We start from the raw sequence: 17,923 nt of genomic DNA on the forward strand, positions 1-17,923 counted from the left end.
TACTTTTAGGAATGTGCATGTGTCCTTAAAAGCGGTGGCGCGGCACTGGTCTGCTCATTAAATCCAGACAGTGTTTATTGTTGAAACTCTCCACAATGACTCTCATGTTGTTTGCAAGCTCCTTTGTGCAAGAGCGCAAACCCTTTACAAGTGGCTCCTATTGTCTGCTTTCCTGTGAGTTTGAACACCCAAGTTTGACAGATTGAGGCAAATGTTTTGACATCAGCCTGTTTTAACACTGTCAACAAAGCACACGTCTTGGAGTTTGCTCAACTAAACCTTAGCAGAGTTGGATAAATCAAGTTCTAACTGGTGTTGTGGTACTCGAATATGTGGTCAAGACTGGTCCACAATTTCAAGGTCTTGGTCTTGGAATCGACTACATTTCTACTTGGTCTTGGTTTTGACTCGGTCTCGACCCCCTCAAAGTCTTGGTCGTGACTTGGTCTTAGGTTAGATGGTCTTGACCACAACACTAGTTACAGTAGATTTGGAGTACAATTAAAAAGCATCACTTCACAGAACCTTACTTCACATTAAACACATGAAGAGGTCAGAGGTCGTTGTGTGCACAGCTGAGATCCAGCACCATGCCTCAGGCGATGGATGTAGGCAGGTATAAGGAAGGTCCCTGAAGAGCAGCATACATGTGCTCTGTGTGTAACTTATTTGACTTTTTATTAGCAAAAATCAAATATTACTTTCATAAATACGTATTTCACACCCACATACAAATGAAAGTTTTCTCGTACCTTAGAATGAGAATGATAAGTGGGTGACGCACCGAACCGAGGCAGCCATGTTACATCGCCATTTTTTACATTGAGTGGCAGCGTGACCGTAGGTAACCATAGAAACTCACCGGAGCTGTCGGCTCGGGGAGAAAGTTTTCCAGGTAGCGCCTGTTAAAACTGTCACCACTGTGTAGTGTGAGGAAGGACGGAGGCACTGATGTTGCATTCAGGTGCAGTCAGGCAGACGGCCGTCGGCAAACCAACCGGATGTCATTTTACTCCACCAGAGAAAGACGGTAAAACGTGGGTCAGGTAAACAATACGACATCACCATGACAACATATTGTCACGCCTGTATTGTTTTGCCTCGTGCTGGCAGACCACTTGTTTACATAGACGCTTGTTTATCCTGTTACATGCAGCGTCTGTTGTCTGTCTGATGTCTGCCCAATTTCACGTGAATGCAACATCAAGAATACGTTCCGATATGCAACCGCACCGCTAGATGGGGGGAATTCCTACATATTATACCTTTAAAAAAAATTCAGGTGACTTATTCCACTAATTCTGGATGTCTGAGTGATATGTTGAGCTGGTTTTCCAAGGAGGAGACTCATGTTCTAGCCAGATTATTAAAAAAGCATAGACTCTGAGACAGAAAACCTTATATCCTACATAAGACTACCTGCCATGATTGTTTTGGTTATTTTGAAACATTGCCTGTTAAAGCAGACATTTTTTCTATGGACACATACTTAAGAGTAGACTTGTTGGCCATCTTTGAATGTATGTATTTATATTGTCTAGTGTCTTGTAAGCCCATGCATGCCTACGGTGGCCCTGAAAGCTCACAGCATAGTGTAAGTGTATCAAAGGACAAGTGGGTTTGATTGGTTGGCTTAGCCTCTGTCTTTAGCTAGGTCCGTCACTTTTTTCTGTCCCCAGAAACACTTCTGTTGTGAGTTCTTGCAGTGCATCTTTTCTCAGCTTGATGAAGCTGTTGTCCGAATTGGCAGCATGTTTGTGTCTTTGCATGTGTGCAGTGTGTTGATCCCACTGACGCCACTGCACAAAGCAGCATCAGAGACAGATCTGCTGCGCTGACAACAACACAATAATGTTTAATGACTCCCAATGGGAGCAATCTATGGCTTCAGAAGAGCAAACAGAAAAGCCCCTAATTCAAACTCTTCTCTGACCAATAAAAATCCATTTGACTTTATCTGACATTCTGTCACACATTAACGCTCATCAAAAAGCTCTTAAAGGGTGCATTAGAGGAGTTTACATGTTCCTTATGCACATTTCGCTGATTGCAGAGCCGCATGTTGAGCGGTAGGAACAGTCTTATGCATATATGTTTGGTTTGCACAGCTTATCAGACATACAGGTAGTGCTTTTAACCTGAGATAAGTGATCATAAAGGTTAACTGCCATTAGAACACTGAAGAGTTTGGAGATTGTTTCTGAAGAAATAAACTGGGTCAGCTGCAGTTTCCATCATTTTTTTTTTTTTGCTCTTTTCGTTCTAATTCAATTCATTCATCTTAAATCCAGAAGCGAATCTCTCTGTCTCTCACTGTTCCTAGGTCTGTGGATTCAAGTCAAATCATGATCATGGCCCTGAATGTAATGTCCAGTTAACGACACAGCTGGCAGACGCTGCCTGCTTTGTGTGTGTGTGTGTGTATGTGTTTGTTTGCATGCTAGAAGCAGATCCATTTAAAGCAAGCTGAAGCTTTATTTCCCCAGGCTCTCAGTGCTGCGCTCAGTGTGCAGCGAGCTGATCGATACTGATGCATGTGCTCCTCCAGCTTTGGACAAACAGCTGAGAGAGTCGGGACGAGGTGTCTCTGTCCTTTGAAAAGAAATGATCGCAATCTCATGTGGCGGCGCTGCAACATGATAAATACTCTACCCAATACCTGATCTGGGGTAATATTCCACATTACAGGCGCTTGGCTGGAATGCTTTCATTCAAGAGTGACTCACAATAAGAGCAGCAGGAGACTGAGGTTTAATTGCTAGATTAGAAACCAATATTCAGGCTTGCAAGAGTCAAAGCCACAGGGAAGGGAGGGGAAAATATGCGAAACGTTCCTTTGACCCAAGAGTGACATCTTACACAAGAGTGATTTTCTTATTCTTTCGTTTAAGAGCGAGTGGGATGCGGAATTAGTTGACGCAGCAGCCCACAGTGGGGGGGGGGGGGGGGGGGGAGAGTAACGGCAGGCAGGGCTGACCGGAGCGGGGAGGTCAGCCCTGAACAGTACAGCCTGGGGGGGAGCGGAGCGGAGTGGAGCGGGAGGCAGAGCCGCATGATGGGGTTCACACATGGAGGTCTGGGCTTAAGCTGCTGCACTAAACCTGCTTTGTCATTAGAGTAGGGATGTCACAATTACTTGTTTTCACAATTAATCACGGTATTAAACGCCACAATTAATTGATCGCAAAGATTCCTAAATACCATCACTTTCCAAAAAAATATTATGTGTAAACCGTGTCGGCAGATGTGCGCCAAAGTAAAGTAAATGCACAGATAGTGGTCCATTTACCTAACGTAGCACTGGATTGGTAGGAATTTAAATGTTGGAGTGTCATTTGTAACAAAAAATTAAAATTAAAGCAGAAGTAAGCGATCCGGTCGTTTTGGCTAACTTCCTGTCAGCCGATGGAGTTAGCAGTCCCCGCCCTCGTCCCTACGTCACCACAGTCACGCGCATCCCTTGGCTGCACACACAGAGAGGACCGCCCCTTTATGCCGTTCTCTCTCCTCACTCATTGGATAAAGGTTGTAGGATACAAGTGTTTCGTACCCGTGCAGGGAAGTTACATAGTGCAGTTTCAGCCGACGCAACCCCGCTCAGGCTGCAGCGGCAGCACCATTCATCCTATTAACCATTTTTCTACCATTGCAATGAGTCTGGAAACATTATTTTAAGGCCGAAAAACTCCGCAATGTTACTTTAACACAAATATTCTGCTTACTTCTGCTTTAACTTAAACATTTGGTATCGATGACAATTAATGACTTGAATATTTCAAACACTTCCCCTGGCGGATTAATAATTTGTCATATTTTAATCGATATTTAAAATATTTCTATTTCTATTATTTTATAATTAGTAAAGTATATTTTAACTGTATTTGATTTTACACATTGATAGTGTTGTGAAATTAATTAATGCATAATAATCATGATAATCGTAATACCGTTATTATTTCTGACAATAATCGTAAAAATCTATTATTGTGAGGATAAAAAAGTAACAGTATTCACACAAACAGCACACAGGAGGCAGTCTATCCAACACTGTTTATTCAGAGTTTTATTATTTTCTTCTTTTTTTTTCTTGGACTTGACAGATAAGGAGATGAGACGGGGGTGATACAGTTGAAATGCTTCTTTTTTCTCTCCATTGTCTTTTCAATTATAAATACGTCGACTGACACAGCACTGAAGTTCAGACAGTGTTTGTTCCTCATTGGTTGTGTGATCGTTTAGGGGCACAACAGTGTGAGCATTGTAGGGGGGAGGGGGGCAAGGGGAATGTGTGGAAGGTGAGAGATGAAGACAAATGTTTTTACAAAAAGCTTGAGCTTCATTTAACAGTCCGACTACCTGGTGACAGGAGAATAGAACTCGCTGCGCGTTTGGAAAACTCCAATAATGATTTCTTGCTGGTAATCAATATTGTGACTAAATGAATGTTTAGCACAAGAAACCCAGAAAGGCCAGACCTGCAGTAATGTCAAATGTATGTGATGAACGCCTTTAACTTAGTGTCAGCACCAAGTTTATAGTTTCAATTTCAGTTTACATCTCCTCACCATCATATACATCTGAGCACTTTGTTGTATTGCCAAAACGGAGTGTAATTTATATTTGCAAAAGCCTCCATTTTAATTAGGACTAACATAAATCACTGTCTTAACAAGCTGAGACGGGTGAGAGCTTCATTTGGTTAAAGAGGATGCACCACTCTGTGTAACTTTGAATTGTCTGAAAAGAAACATGGCTCCTCTACAGACACTCTCCCACTTCAATTCATTCCAAACATGGGCTAACATGTTGTTATCTCTGAGGCGTGGGCCTGTGAAGCAGATGCTCCCCTCGGGTACACTGGTTAAAATTAGCTTAAGAAGCTACAGTGCACAATGGGGAACGCAATGCTAACTTACTGCAGAGCTGGTCAGGTTAAATAGCACTGCAAAGATGAGTCAGTTAACGGGTGAGTTGAAAACTAATAACTACTCTTTCTTTGTCATCTTTTTATCATTTAGATCAGATTTTTGGCTCAACATGGCAAAATAAATCTGCTAGCTGAAAGTTCTTAGATGTGAGGATGGTCTTTTATTTTAGTGAATTGAGTATTTTGGGGCTGAAGATGTCATTTTGTTAATTTTTTGTTGTTGTAGATGTTCAGTTTGAGTTGATGCTCTTTGGACAAACGTAGAAAATGTTCGACATTGAATGATGAAATGAAAATAATCATCGGTTGCAGCCCCTGACAACACACTTGTCATTGTAAAGAATCCTTTCTCTATTAATCAGAATGTAAATATAAAGCTTAAGAGAATGAAGTCAGAATTGGAAACACTACTATGGACTGTTAAATGAATGGCAAGCCAGAGGCGTGTTAAAGGACAGAGCTCTTCTCACTTGGTGCTTGCTACAGTGGGTTTTAGTTCTCAGTGATGAGGCACAATTAAATCACAGGCTAATTGTGGATCAAATCCGACTCTGTCACCAGGAATGGTTATGAAGCTATTATTACCCTGGAGTTCACATCTCTCTCAACCATCTCCCCCGGACCTGAGTTTAGAGTCTTGTCGTGACTCACTGGTCTGTCTGTGACGAGCTCATCCTGCTTCTTCTCACGTCATCTGAAAACGCTGCGTGTGGATCAAGTTTTGCTTTGAACAGTGACAAACTGCGAGGTGAAACAGGGCAAAGGGAAACATCTTTTTACAGTTAAGATGAAGCTACAGTCTTTTGTTTCTGTGCATGACCTCCCATTTTCTTCGTCTTTCATCCGCACATAATGTTGTTTTTTTTCTTCTTTTCTTTTCTGAGAGATGGATTCAATGATTCTGCTCAGGAAGTGACTGAACCAAACCATTACAAATAAACAAAGCAATGAGTTCTCAAAGCAGCCGGAACTGATTTCTCTTCGGGGTGTTTTAAACTACAGTGGAGCTGTTTGAGAGCACACGAGGAGAAATAAAAAAGACATCAAATATTTTATGTCTTTATGGGCTGCAGTGAAAGGAGATTTTTGGAGAAAACAAATTGTTAGAATAAAACATAAAGTTAATGGTTTTTGAATGCGCTGAAATGGGAGGACCATGCTCTCAAAAACAAACGGGAAAAAAAAGGCTTGTATATTTCCAAATGAAATGCTAAACGTCAACGTCCAAACTGTTTTTGAATACTTGTTATGAACATCCAGTTGTGGTTCCTTCTCATGCAGTTGCTGGTTGTGATTTTTGAGACTGTTGTTGTTCTTGTCGTCGTTTGCACCAAAATAACAGTATGAATACATTCTCTAATCTGTCCTTCTGTTTCGACCAATCAGAGCCGTCCTCTTTCGTTCCTCATCAGATCATCTACAGACAAATAAAATCTTTTTTTTTGTTGTATTTCCACAGACATGTTCATATATCTTTTATAAAATAAATCTCATATTTCCAAGTATACAATAATAAAATGATGCACTCTGCAGAAAAAAGGTAACAGGAAACTCCATATATACATAGTATATTATACTAATTTGGCAGACAAGAACATGGACAAGTTCGGTATTGTAAACAACTCTTTACTCTCGTTCATTTTCTCCTTCATTCACTCCTTCTGTTTCCTTCTCGTCCTGCTCGCCATCTTCTGTCCTGTTACATTCATAGCTCCAGAAAAATTGTGCTTTAAATAATCTCTTACAACAATCCAAGGGCTCCTTTTCTTTCCTTTCCTTTTCTTTTTTTGTTTTGTTTTTGTGTCTCCTCGGGCAGCACCCTCATCCGCTGAGTAGAAGTGCACCGTTTCTGAACAGTAGTAACGTTTTTTTATCGGTCACGTGGCTGGTAGTTCACTAGGCCTTCCCAGCTCACCCAGGAAATGAGAAACAGGGTCAGATGGAAGAATGGAGGACAACAGGCCTCTGGAGAGCAGATGGAGAGATTTGAGTTTTGTGACTGTGGAAGTTATCGGGGTGGTTCATGTTTGGCACAGCTCCTCTGCTTTTGTACATCGTCTACTTTTCACCACTTTTCCCCAAAGGTTATTCTTGCCGGATGCTTAGATTCAGTATTCCTATATAACTGGTGCCCGTCATGGCTCGGCAACATCAGATGTGTGGCAAATGTTTTGCAAAGACACTCGCACACTTTTCCAGCCTTGAACGTTTTCAAGATTTTAAAATAATAACAGTCCGTTTCCAAAGAAAAAAAAAAAAAAAAACTTCAGCTGAGACCTTCTGTGATCTGGATTTGTGTCCTGGAGTAGTGGTGGCATTTTATTGATGATTACAAGGCAGAAGTCTCTAAGAGGTTACAGCTGTGCTTGGGATACAGGAATGTACTGAATGGAATGTGGAAAAACACTGGTGTGTGTGTGTGTGGAGCGGTGATGCCAGGGTAAAGACGAGAGAGAAGGGAGCTTTGGGTTTGGAGCTCAGGAGGCAGGAACAGAGTAGAGGTCTGGACAGCGGGGGTCTCTAGTTGTCCTCGTCGGTGAGCTCCTCCTCGGCCGTGGCCTTCTCGGGAATGGCCTCCAGGCTGCGTCTGCTCCTGGACTCGGAGCCCGTGGAGCCGCCCGCCGCCCCGCCTTTGCTCAGGTTACAGGTGAGCACGGCGTAGTGGATCTGCTTGAGGTTCTCCTGGACTTCACTCCTGGCATGCTTCAATAGGTCTGCCTGGCCCTGAGGAGGAGGAGGAGGAGGAGGGGTGGGGGGGTGGGGGGTAGATCAAAGTGTCAAAGCAGTGAAGTGCAGGAGCCTTGGAGTGCAGCCAGGGTTTGGACATTGTAATACAGTCACTCCAGTCAAAGACAGAAAACCAGTATGAATGATAAGGCCTGTGGTTGATGTCTATTCACTACGTTATCTCAGACATTTACACCCAATCAATTACCAATCAATTCATGTGACTTGGACTCCAGATAAGTAGCCAATAATTGATGAGTAGATTATCCAGTGAGCTCCTGGCTGCGGTGGCTCAGTGTCCTAATAATGTATTATAATGATTATTGATGTATAACGTCTGCCAACAACCCACAACCATGTTCCAGAAAGTTTGTACTTCAGTAAACTCTTCATTTAATTTTCATCTCTTATCTGTAAAGAAAATAATGGAGCTTTGAGACAGGGTTTGCATACTGATATCGTGATTTCCCCTAAAAGGGATATTTCAACATTTTGGCATTTTGGCCCATTGCCATAATCCCTATAGTTTTAGCAGTAGGTTCGTTGCCTTTAATTGTCGGTGCAAGCTATTTTTAGAATGGCGGAGCAGAGCTGTGAGCTACGGAGGCTAATGGGATTTCTTGGTTTCCCTCATCAAACTCATCAAATACACAATCCAACAACTTCTCGTGGACAAGTTGTGACTTGCCCTTTACCAAAAACGTATCATGCAAAGTAGGTTTGTTACCTTTAATTGTCGGTGCAAGCTATTTTTAGATCGGCGGAGCAGAGAAGTGAGCTGCTCAGAGCTACGCTATGGAGGCTAATGGGTTTTCTTGGTTTCCCTCATCAAACTCATCAAATACACAATCCAACGACTCCAAAACGCTCTGGTGGACAAGTTGTGACCTGCACATTCACCACGCTATGAGATAATAACAGAACGTTACGAGACAGAGTTGTTGTAGAGGCAAATGCAGAGACTGCTTGCCGAAAAACTGCCCCCCGACGGGAACTCGCATCAGCGGTTTTGCATGAATTTACCTCAAAAACAACTCCATCTCTTAACGTTCCGTTATTATCTCATAGCGTGGTGAATGTGCAGGTCACAACTTGTCCACCAGAGCGTTTTGGAGTTGTTGGATTATGTATTTGATGAGTTTGATGAGGGAAACCAAGAAATCCCATTAGCCTCCGTAGCATAACTCTGAGCAGCTCACGGCTCTCTCTAAAAATAGCTTGCACCGACAATTAAAGGTAACGAACCTACTGCTAAAACTATAGGGATTATGGCAATGGGCCAAAATGTTGAACTATCTCTTTAAGCCCTTTCATTGTGGGTAATGTGGAACAAAAGCTTTGGAAATAACCGCTTTAGTTGACCAACTCTGACGTGGTCTACCTCCCACCCTCTCTCTGTGTTACCGTCCCTCCACTGCAGCTCGAAAAAGAAAAGCTGTGTGAAGAAACACAAAGCTGAAATATTAGATTCAGATAAACAGTCTTTTTTGTCTCTGATCTTCCATTAGAAGCACATGAGGACAGGCTCTTTGAACTGGAGTAATGATGGCCACCTGACCGTTGTTATTAGACACACTTGAAACAATGTGAACGTACCATTAAATAAAGGAGATAAAAGAGGAACTGAGGCGATTGTTCTCACGTCAGGTCGGTCTATAAAAGTTATTTTAAGGAGGCAAACGTGGTTGAGAAGAGCGGAAAAACCACCCCCATACAACTGCAATAATAATCACATCAGCATATATTTTCATCGGTAGCAGCTGCCTGAGTGACAGGGTAGGAATATCAAGACAGCGCTCGACGTGAATCATCACTGTACGCTCTGTGCACCGTCGGATATTAGAGAACAGGCTGCAGGATCTGAAACTGATGAGAATTTTTCAGGGGATTTATTAGAGGAGCATCTTCCACACTGACAAAGGTCATGCAGGCATTGTAGCTATTTCTGTAAAGGTCCTGCCATGTCTGTACAAAGCCAACAGCCACTTTACCAATAAAATGAACCAAGGTATGTTAAATATTCCACCTCTGAAAAGACCTGAAGAGAAGCTATTGTATGAGTTTAGAGCTGTGTTGGATAGTATTGATTTTTAATCTTCAGGAGCTCAAGTCTGTAACTTGACGAAAAAATCTAAACCCTGCTGCGGTAGTGAGATACACACAAGTGGAGCCCCAGATAACACACGGACAGAGAACACAGCGCACAATAAATCACACACACTCGATGGACTCAATTTCCTGGGAATAAATTATGGCTGAGCTGCTCGTGATGTAATCTTAATTAACACGTGCAAATACCACAAACAAATATGCAGAAGGTCATTCATCAATAATTATCCCTCGTGCTGGCAGTGGAGGTTGAAATGAGAGGCATGGTGAGTACGTGAGGTGCAGAGGGGCCCACTCTGGGGACACGAGTGAAAACACTGGAGCGAGCAAAAAACTTGATATTACTTCCAGCACATCTGTGCACATCTGTGACAACACACACAGTTTCAAAGTGAACATGTTAACACAGCAACTCACTCTGAGATTTATGTCTTCATTTATCCTACGTTTAAAGGGATAGTTCAACATTTTGGCAAATCAGCCCATTGCCATAATCCCTATAGTTTTAGGAGTACTGTAGGTTTGTTACCTTTAATTGTCGGTGCAAGCTATTTTTAGAACGGCGGAGCAGAGCCGTGAGCTGCTCAGAGCTACGCTACGGAGGCTAATGGGATTTCTTGGTTTCCCTCATCAAAGTCATCAAATACACAATCCAACAACTCCAAAACGCTCTGGTGGACAAGTTGTGACCTGCACATTCACCACACTATGAGATAATAACAGAACGTTAAGAGACAGAGTTGTTTTTGAGGTAAATTCATGCAAAACCGCTGATGCGCATTCCCGTCGGGAGGCAGTTTTTCGGCAAGAAGTCTCTGTATTTACCTCGAAAACAACTCTGTCTCGTAACGTACCGTTATTATCTCATAGTGTGGAGAATGTGCAGGTTACAACTTGTCCACGAGAGCATTTTGTTGGATTGTGTATTTGATGAGGGAAACCAAGAAATCCCATTAGCCTCCGTAGCGTAGATCTCTGCAGCTCGCGGCTCTGCTCCGCCGTTCTCATAATAGCTCGCACCGACAATTAAAGGTAACAAACCTACTCCTAAAACTATAGGGATTATGGCAATAGGCCAATTTGCCAATACATTTTGAAATATCCATTTAAGTCATTATCAATTCAAGCTGCAACAATTATTTACTGGACAAATCAGCAAATACTTTGAATCGATTAATAATTTGAGTGAATATTTTGAGCCAAAATCAACTAACAAGCTATTGAATAAACTGAGTATCTGAGGATTTTTGAGAGTCCAGGCATCACCTTGAGGGGGGTGGGGTTCAGGCAAAAGGGTTCGTTGATTATGAAACTAATCCTACTCTACTAATTGATTTATGACCAGCCATTATTGTAGCAGAATGTCCCAAAATAAGGGATGAGATATATCTGTCATTGAATCACATTTCCCAGGGGGTACATAAGCCATTCCTAATGATCTCATTAATCAATGTGAAGTGACCTGGACCCACATGAGCAGCAGAAAATGGAACCGAATTTAAAGAGGAACTATGCAGGTCCGATCGCTTTTCCGCCCATGTGCATTTGTTTACAACGAAGCCGGTGAGAAATCAATCAATAGAGCATCACATCACATTATATATGTCGTTTTTGTCGCGGTGCCGCAGAGGGACGAGAGCTGGGACACCGGGTCGGTGGCCCCGATCTTGCAAGGTTGTTTTTCAGCCAAGAGACGCAATAAGTGACATGGCAGAGAGCCTCCATTCTCCCTCCTAGCAAGTTAAGCCTTTTATTAAACTGTCACAATTACTCCAAAGCTGTTTAATTACGGTTAAAATGTAGCATAGTTAAGCTACAAATCCTGCATAGTTCCTCTTTAAGTTTTTTGCTAAAATCAGCACTATATAACACAATGTAGTCTAACGAACTTCTACAGTGAAACAAGTAAACATCAGCCACTATTGTCACCTACACAATGACAAAAATGCCAAACATCAACACAATGTCTGGCTGAACCACTGACCTGAAATAAATAAATGAAGAGCAGTCAGTGCAGGATTCAGTCCACCATATTTATCACCAAAAGGGATCATGGGTAGAGAGAGGCTCTGCATGTTCCATCAGCTCTTAGTCATTATATTTGTTTGCGAGCCCCCATTTGCAGGACTTATCCTGACAATTGCTGTCACATAACCAGAATAATGGCAGAGCTCGGACAACGCCCCACAGCAAATGTCCATAAAGCTGTTCATGAGAAAGAACTCCCCAGGGCCGCTGACCTTGAGCATCTCACTGCGTCGCAGGAATATGAGAAGTGCAGACGTTTCAAAACACAGAGCACAATGTGGCAACTGGACGCTACTTCTTAACAGGAAATCAGACGGTGTGTTACATGTCAGACTGGTCGGACCGCGGCAGCACCCTGAAAAGTCTCACCTTCAGTATGGTGATGTTCCACGTGAAGCTCTCCACCGCCTTGTGCAGCTTCCTGCCCTTCAGCCCCTCCTTCGTAGCCAAGTCGTGGAGGTTCTCGTGAAATTCCATCGCTGAGAAAGAGAGAGAGAGATGGGAACAGATTTGGAGTCAGTCCTCGTGGCTGGGATTCATTGGTGGTTTGTGAAACAGAAAAGCAGCTGTGAGGTGGCTGGGTGCTAGGCCTGTTGTCAGCGCGAGGAAACACATTAGAGCAAAGCAAGCCCTGGCGCAGGGAGCCGGCGTTTGACAGTCTCCTGCTGCAGCAGAAGGAGGATTCCTCCCTTCTTACTGTACATCTGCAGTGTGATGATGCTTTACAGGAGCTGCAATGCATGTCAGGTCGGAGAAGCAGGTGTCAGGTGCAGATTTCTCAACGGATCAAAGCTGAGAAGCAGATTTAAGATGTGAAGCGATACTGTAACAGCAGCTGTCATTAAAACGACGCTATCTGGTTTGTGGAAGGGAGAAATCTTTGATAGAAGAGGAAACGTGTCAGGAGGATTTGGCAAATGTTTTTCAGTGAGCCCTGATTGTTTGATCTCCTCTAGCTGCAATAATAAGTCAATTAAATTGTCAATCGAGAGATCAGCAACTGTTCTGATAAACAAATTATCATTGAAATCATTCTTCGCAGTAAAAAACGAAATATTTTCTGGTTGCAGCTGCTCAAATGTGATGACTGGATGCCTTTGGGGCTGTCTGTTGAATAAAACAACTCATTTCAGGCTATCATTTTGGATTTGAATGAAGGTTGTCCTATTTGTTTTTACAATCCAAACTGTGTTGCATTAATTTTCATTGCGATGTCTGTTGCTGTCGAGCGGCAACGCTCTGTTGAGCGCGCGTGCCCTCCCCTCAGTAACGCCTTGCTTCACTTCATAAATTAGAAATCTATATCCTGGAGTGAAATGCTTGTAAGTGGAAGGCAGAGCACAGTGGCACAGCCTGGTGACGGGATGACAAGGGACAGGAGGAGGCGAAACCTGTGGCAAACATGCTTAAAAAGAGAGAGGAAAGAGGAAGAGAGAGAGAGAGAGGGAAAGAAAGAAAGCAAAAAGGCAGGGTAAGTGAGAGGAACAAAAAGCAGAGTTGAAGGAAGCAGTGAGGCAGGATGAGAGGGAGAAGAAAGAGCCTCAGAAACAGAGCGACAGGCAGACAGACATGACGTTCTTTCACTGTGGATTAGCATCAAGGCATCGAACAGAGGACGGATTTGTCTCCTGAGGAGGTTTCCCACCTCCTCTCTTCCTCCCCACACCCCCTCCTCTTCCCCTTTGCATGACTGAGCCTGAGTAAGGGCATGTTTAATGTTCAGTGTAGCTTTGTAGTGCAGCACCGACACTCCAGCAACAGGCAGCCCCTTCGCCTGTGAGCTAAATAAACCAGAGAGAGATACAGCAGAGTTCCTGCTACGCACAAAGCCTTGTGCACTGGGGAACCACCGACAACACACACACACAGGCGCTCTTCCGCTCGAGGCTGTGATAGCAGCTAGAGTCGGTCCTGGCCCCTGTTGGTGCAGTTGCCATGGCAACGTGGTGGTGTGCACGCGAGAGAGAGACCCCCTTTGCGAGAAAATCACCATAATAGGTGTGAGGTTGGTTGGGCTGATGTGGATACGAGTCTGGCAAGAGACCCTCAGGCGAGAATGTATCCTGACACCAGAGACACAACTCACTGACTGAGCTGACACGTTCACAACATCTGAGCAGACACCACACTGCTCCCAAGTCTCTCTCTCTCTCTCACACTCACACACACACGGACACACACTCCTTAGTTTTTTATCTTTCTCGTGTCCTAACTGGTAAATTTTCTCTTTGATTTCAGGTCGCTACTGCCGCTGCCGTGCATGTGAACCATGACTGTGCTAAAGAAGGTACAGCTCCCTCCATCACACACACACACACACACACAAACGGGCACAGACGGCCAGTTAACTCACACTGGAGGTTGCCTAGCAACATTTTATGGAGTCTGGCAGGCGAGAAACGGGGGAAGCTCATTCTTAGCGAGGCATCTCAGACTCCCATCTCTGTGAGGTAATGCTGCAAGACGGCAGCTGTACAGTAGCGGCTGACGCTCTCACATCTGGCAGCAGGAGACAACTACAGTATGGAGCGGAACATCACAGGAGCATGACCTGAATATTTCAGTGGATTGATAACTGAGCGTCATCATCGGTTATCAATAAGCCTGTTATTTTATCAAAATTACATTCATGGCGTGACTAAAGTTTGTTCTAAAATATATTCTTTTTTATCATTACTGAAAAGCAGACGTAGTTATTGCATCTGAGATAAAATAAATAATTACACGTTGTTATCAAATATTGGAGATAAAATACGCACAACTGCATTGATTAATTGACTAAAAGCATGATTTGCAACTGGAGGTGGACCATTAGTGGATTTTTAAAGGCAGACAGAACAACAGCAGTTTGGAGCAGGAAAAATTGACATCGTTCTAAATAAAATATCCTTAACTGACTGAAACACTTAGTCCATTTGTGAATAAAACTAATAAGAGTCCACATGTTGGAGGACACTGATAGGACGTCTGATAACCATTAATGTAGTAGTGAGGCACAGTTGGCTACATCATCTACACACTCTATCACACACACTAGCTACTTAGACAACTTCATTCATTAAAGAGATATTCCAACATTTTGGCAAATTTGCCCATTGCCATAATCCCTTTAGTTTTAGTTTTTTGTTACCTTTAATTGTCGGTGCAAGCTATTTTTAGATCTGCGGAGCAGGTAAGTGAGCTGCTCAGAGCTACGCTACGGAGGCTAATGGGATTTCTTTCCCTCATCAAATTCATCAAAGTACACAATCCAACAACTCCAAAATGCCCTGGTGGACAAGTTGTGAGCAAACAGAGTTGTTTTCAAGATCAATTCATGCAAAACCGCTGATGGGCGTTCCCATCGGGAGCAGTTTTTCGGCAAGCAGTCCCTGCATTTGCCTCGAAAACAACGTTCCATTATTATCTCATAGCGTGGTGAATGTGCAGGTCACAACTTGTCCACCAGAGCGTTTTGGAGTTGTTGGATTGTGTATTTGATGAGTTTGCTGAGGGAAACCAAGAAATTCCATGAGCCTCCGTAGCGTAGCTCTGAGCAGCTCACGGCTCTGCTCCGCCGATCTAAGAATAGCTTGCACCGACAATTAAAGGTAACGAACCTACTTTGCCAAAATGTTGGAATATCCCTTTAACTATATGCATGATACGGTTTTTGGTAAAGGGCATACCTGGTTTTCAGCCTAGACGGGCCGGGTCAGGCCAGGAGCAGAGCTCATGAACTTTGCTCATACTTATTGTAAATAAGTGCAACAAAACCAAATGAAAAGCCCACAACACCTGAGGAACCACGAGCATGTAGAACGAGGTATGTTAATCTCTGTATGTCATCTAACCGTTTAACTTGGTCTCACACAAATCTAAAATGTGTCACACTCTATTAAACCAATGCTGTGTATGTGTGGTTCTCACACCACAGCAGGGTCAGATAGGTTCAGCAGACTGGATGCAGAGTTCAGGGAAATAAGCCTTTTTTTTTAAACTGATCAGCAGACGCCTTCTCTCCAAAACAAACGGTCTTGATTTAAACTGTAAAAACACAATAATGTTCAAATATGAATGAATGAATGAATCGAATGAATATTGGCATATTATGTTACCATAAATTGAATTCTGGGTATTTAAGCTGTTGGTTGGGCAAAACAAGACATAGTGACGTTGCCTTTAGCTTGAGGATATTGTCAATGAAACATTAGAAAAAAGTAAAATGCCAAACACAAGGAAATAATGAGCAGATTAATCTGATGAAAATCATTCAGTAAAAATGAATAATGAAGTGTAGCACTGCCCTGCTCCACATGCTGAGGGAACAAAGTCAAAGAACAGATCTTGTCAGACCGTTTGTACTCAGGGAATCCACATTAAAAGGTAGTTTAGCATTTGTAACACAAACATCAGATTCTTTGGATTTTGAGCGATGTCACTGTAGCTCAACTCTAAGTTTTTTTTTAGCTGAGCAGATAAAAATATCTGATATGTAATGTACTGATGTTGTTAGTCTGCAACAGGTTCAGCCACGTCGCTGCCCCGAATGCTAATTGGAACCTAAGTGAGTGTCAGGTGAGGGAGGTGACACACTTGAGCTGCAAACACCTGACTGTACTCTTTGTGAGGATTTTTTTTTTTTTTTTTTTGGTCTGAGCTGATGTGATGGATTATTCACAGCTTTAATAGCAGTTGCTGCCGGAGCACTGCGCCTGCTGTAGAGAGGGACTTGGGTTTGTACTGACCCAGTTTCTACACAACAGACAAGTGCATGAAACCACATCTCTTGCACACATTCAAATACAAACATGTACACGAGTGCAACCACGGGCACACACGCGCACACACCACTGGGATAAAAATATGTCAGTTCAGGACGGAAAATAAATCAATGTTCAAGTTCATCAGTTTGCCATCTGTTATGTCCTACTTTGCAATTGTTGGCTGTTGAAGTTTTTCCAGCTGATTTTAGATAATCATATATAATAGAGCTTTGAAACTGAAAGCTTCACAGAGCTTTTGTGGAAACTTTTACCCAAAAAAAAAGGTTTGGTCCGCTTGAACGTTTTCGCTGCTGTGTTGACTATTGTTCCATATAAAGGAATGAATCACTCTGACAAAGTATTTATCAGTAAGTCGCTGTACGGCACAAAAGGCTGGTTACATCAGATCCTGTTGTGTTTCTAAATGCATAACCCATTCAATCATGAGAGTCATCTGACCCAGAACAGAACTCCACTGATAATGAAGCGTTATTTATTTTCTTATGATGACTAAGCTAATGATGTCATTTCCTTTAGGCTGAAATACTTTCAACCAGCTCAGGAGCAATTTATTCCCCATGGAAATGAGCAACAGGTACAATTCAGGGCAGGACAGCTGTCAACTATGCACACTTATTATGTACTATGTAAATCAAACATTGATATGTTCAGTCAGCCCATTTCCTAACTGCACACACTTACTGAATAATGGGTAATAGTAAATAATTTCATATTGTAGGTCTGTAAAGCTCTTGCAAAGCAGCCGGTGGCCTTGAAGATAGAATAAGAAATATGGCTCTACAGACGCACAACTCACTCATACAGTAGTATTTTAAATTGCATAATTTCAAACACCTTTATCCCGCTGGCTGGTTATTGTTGAGGGCTGGAAGGTGGTCAACCAAAGAAAGAAAAAAAAGGAAGCCAGCACCTGTGATTAAAAGACACAGGCTCTGCTCCTCTCTGATGTGCCAAGACAATAGACGATGAATATTTTATAACTCATCCATCTGGAAACCAATAAAGCCGAGCCGTGGTAATGATGGTCCAGCTCTGCTCCCTTCCTCTCTCACTTAGCGCCTCCAGCAGCCTCACCCGCCGATAAATTAGCTTTCTATGCTACTTGGATGGAATTCGTCGCCACAAAGTGCATTATGAGGCAAATAATGTCAAAATTGAGTTTCTTCTAATTAACTGTAACGCAATTCCTAAAGCAAGCGCTGTTGCCAGTTAGAACTGACCTCTAAAAATTGGAGCACTAGTGTGTATATGTTCTTAAATCCCTTTGTTGATGAGCTGCCACTCAAACCGCGCTCCCCCGGACGAGGCTGAACGGATTAACTTCACCGCTGGCCTCTCTCAAGTCGACGCGGTACAACAGGCCAGA

General features: G+C 42.8%; 1 protein-coding gene across 1 annotated transcript in view; it reads right to left on the minus strand.

Annotated features, from left to right (window-relative positions):
- Positions 1-7,251: 7,251 nt before the first annotated feature.
- Positions 7,252-17,923, minus strand: part of plcl2 (phospholipase C like 2) — a 39,898-nt gene continuing 29,226 nt past the window's right edge. Inside the window, exons 5-6 of the mRNA XM_083990156.1 lie at positions 12,161-12,270; positions 7,252-7,651 (exon numbers count right to left, since the gene is read on the minus strand). Coding sequence (XP_083846282.1) covers positions 7,448-7,651; positions 12,161-12,270 — 314 coding nt within the window. The 3' untranslated portion in view covers positions 7,252-7,447. The remainder of the gene's footprint in view (positions 7,652-12,160; positions 12,271-17,923) is intronic.

This window comes from Trachurus trachurus (assembly GCF_905171665.1).
Source record: "Trachurus trachurus genome assembly, chromosome: 16".
Classification (NCBI taxonomy): Eukaryota; Metazoa; Chordata; class Actinopteri; order Carangiformes; family Carangidae; genus Trachurus; species Trachurus trachurus.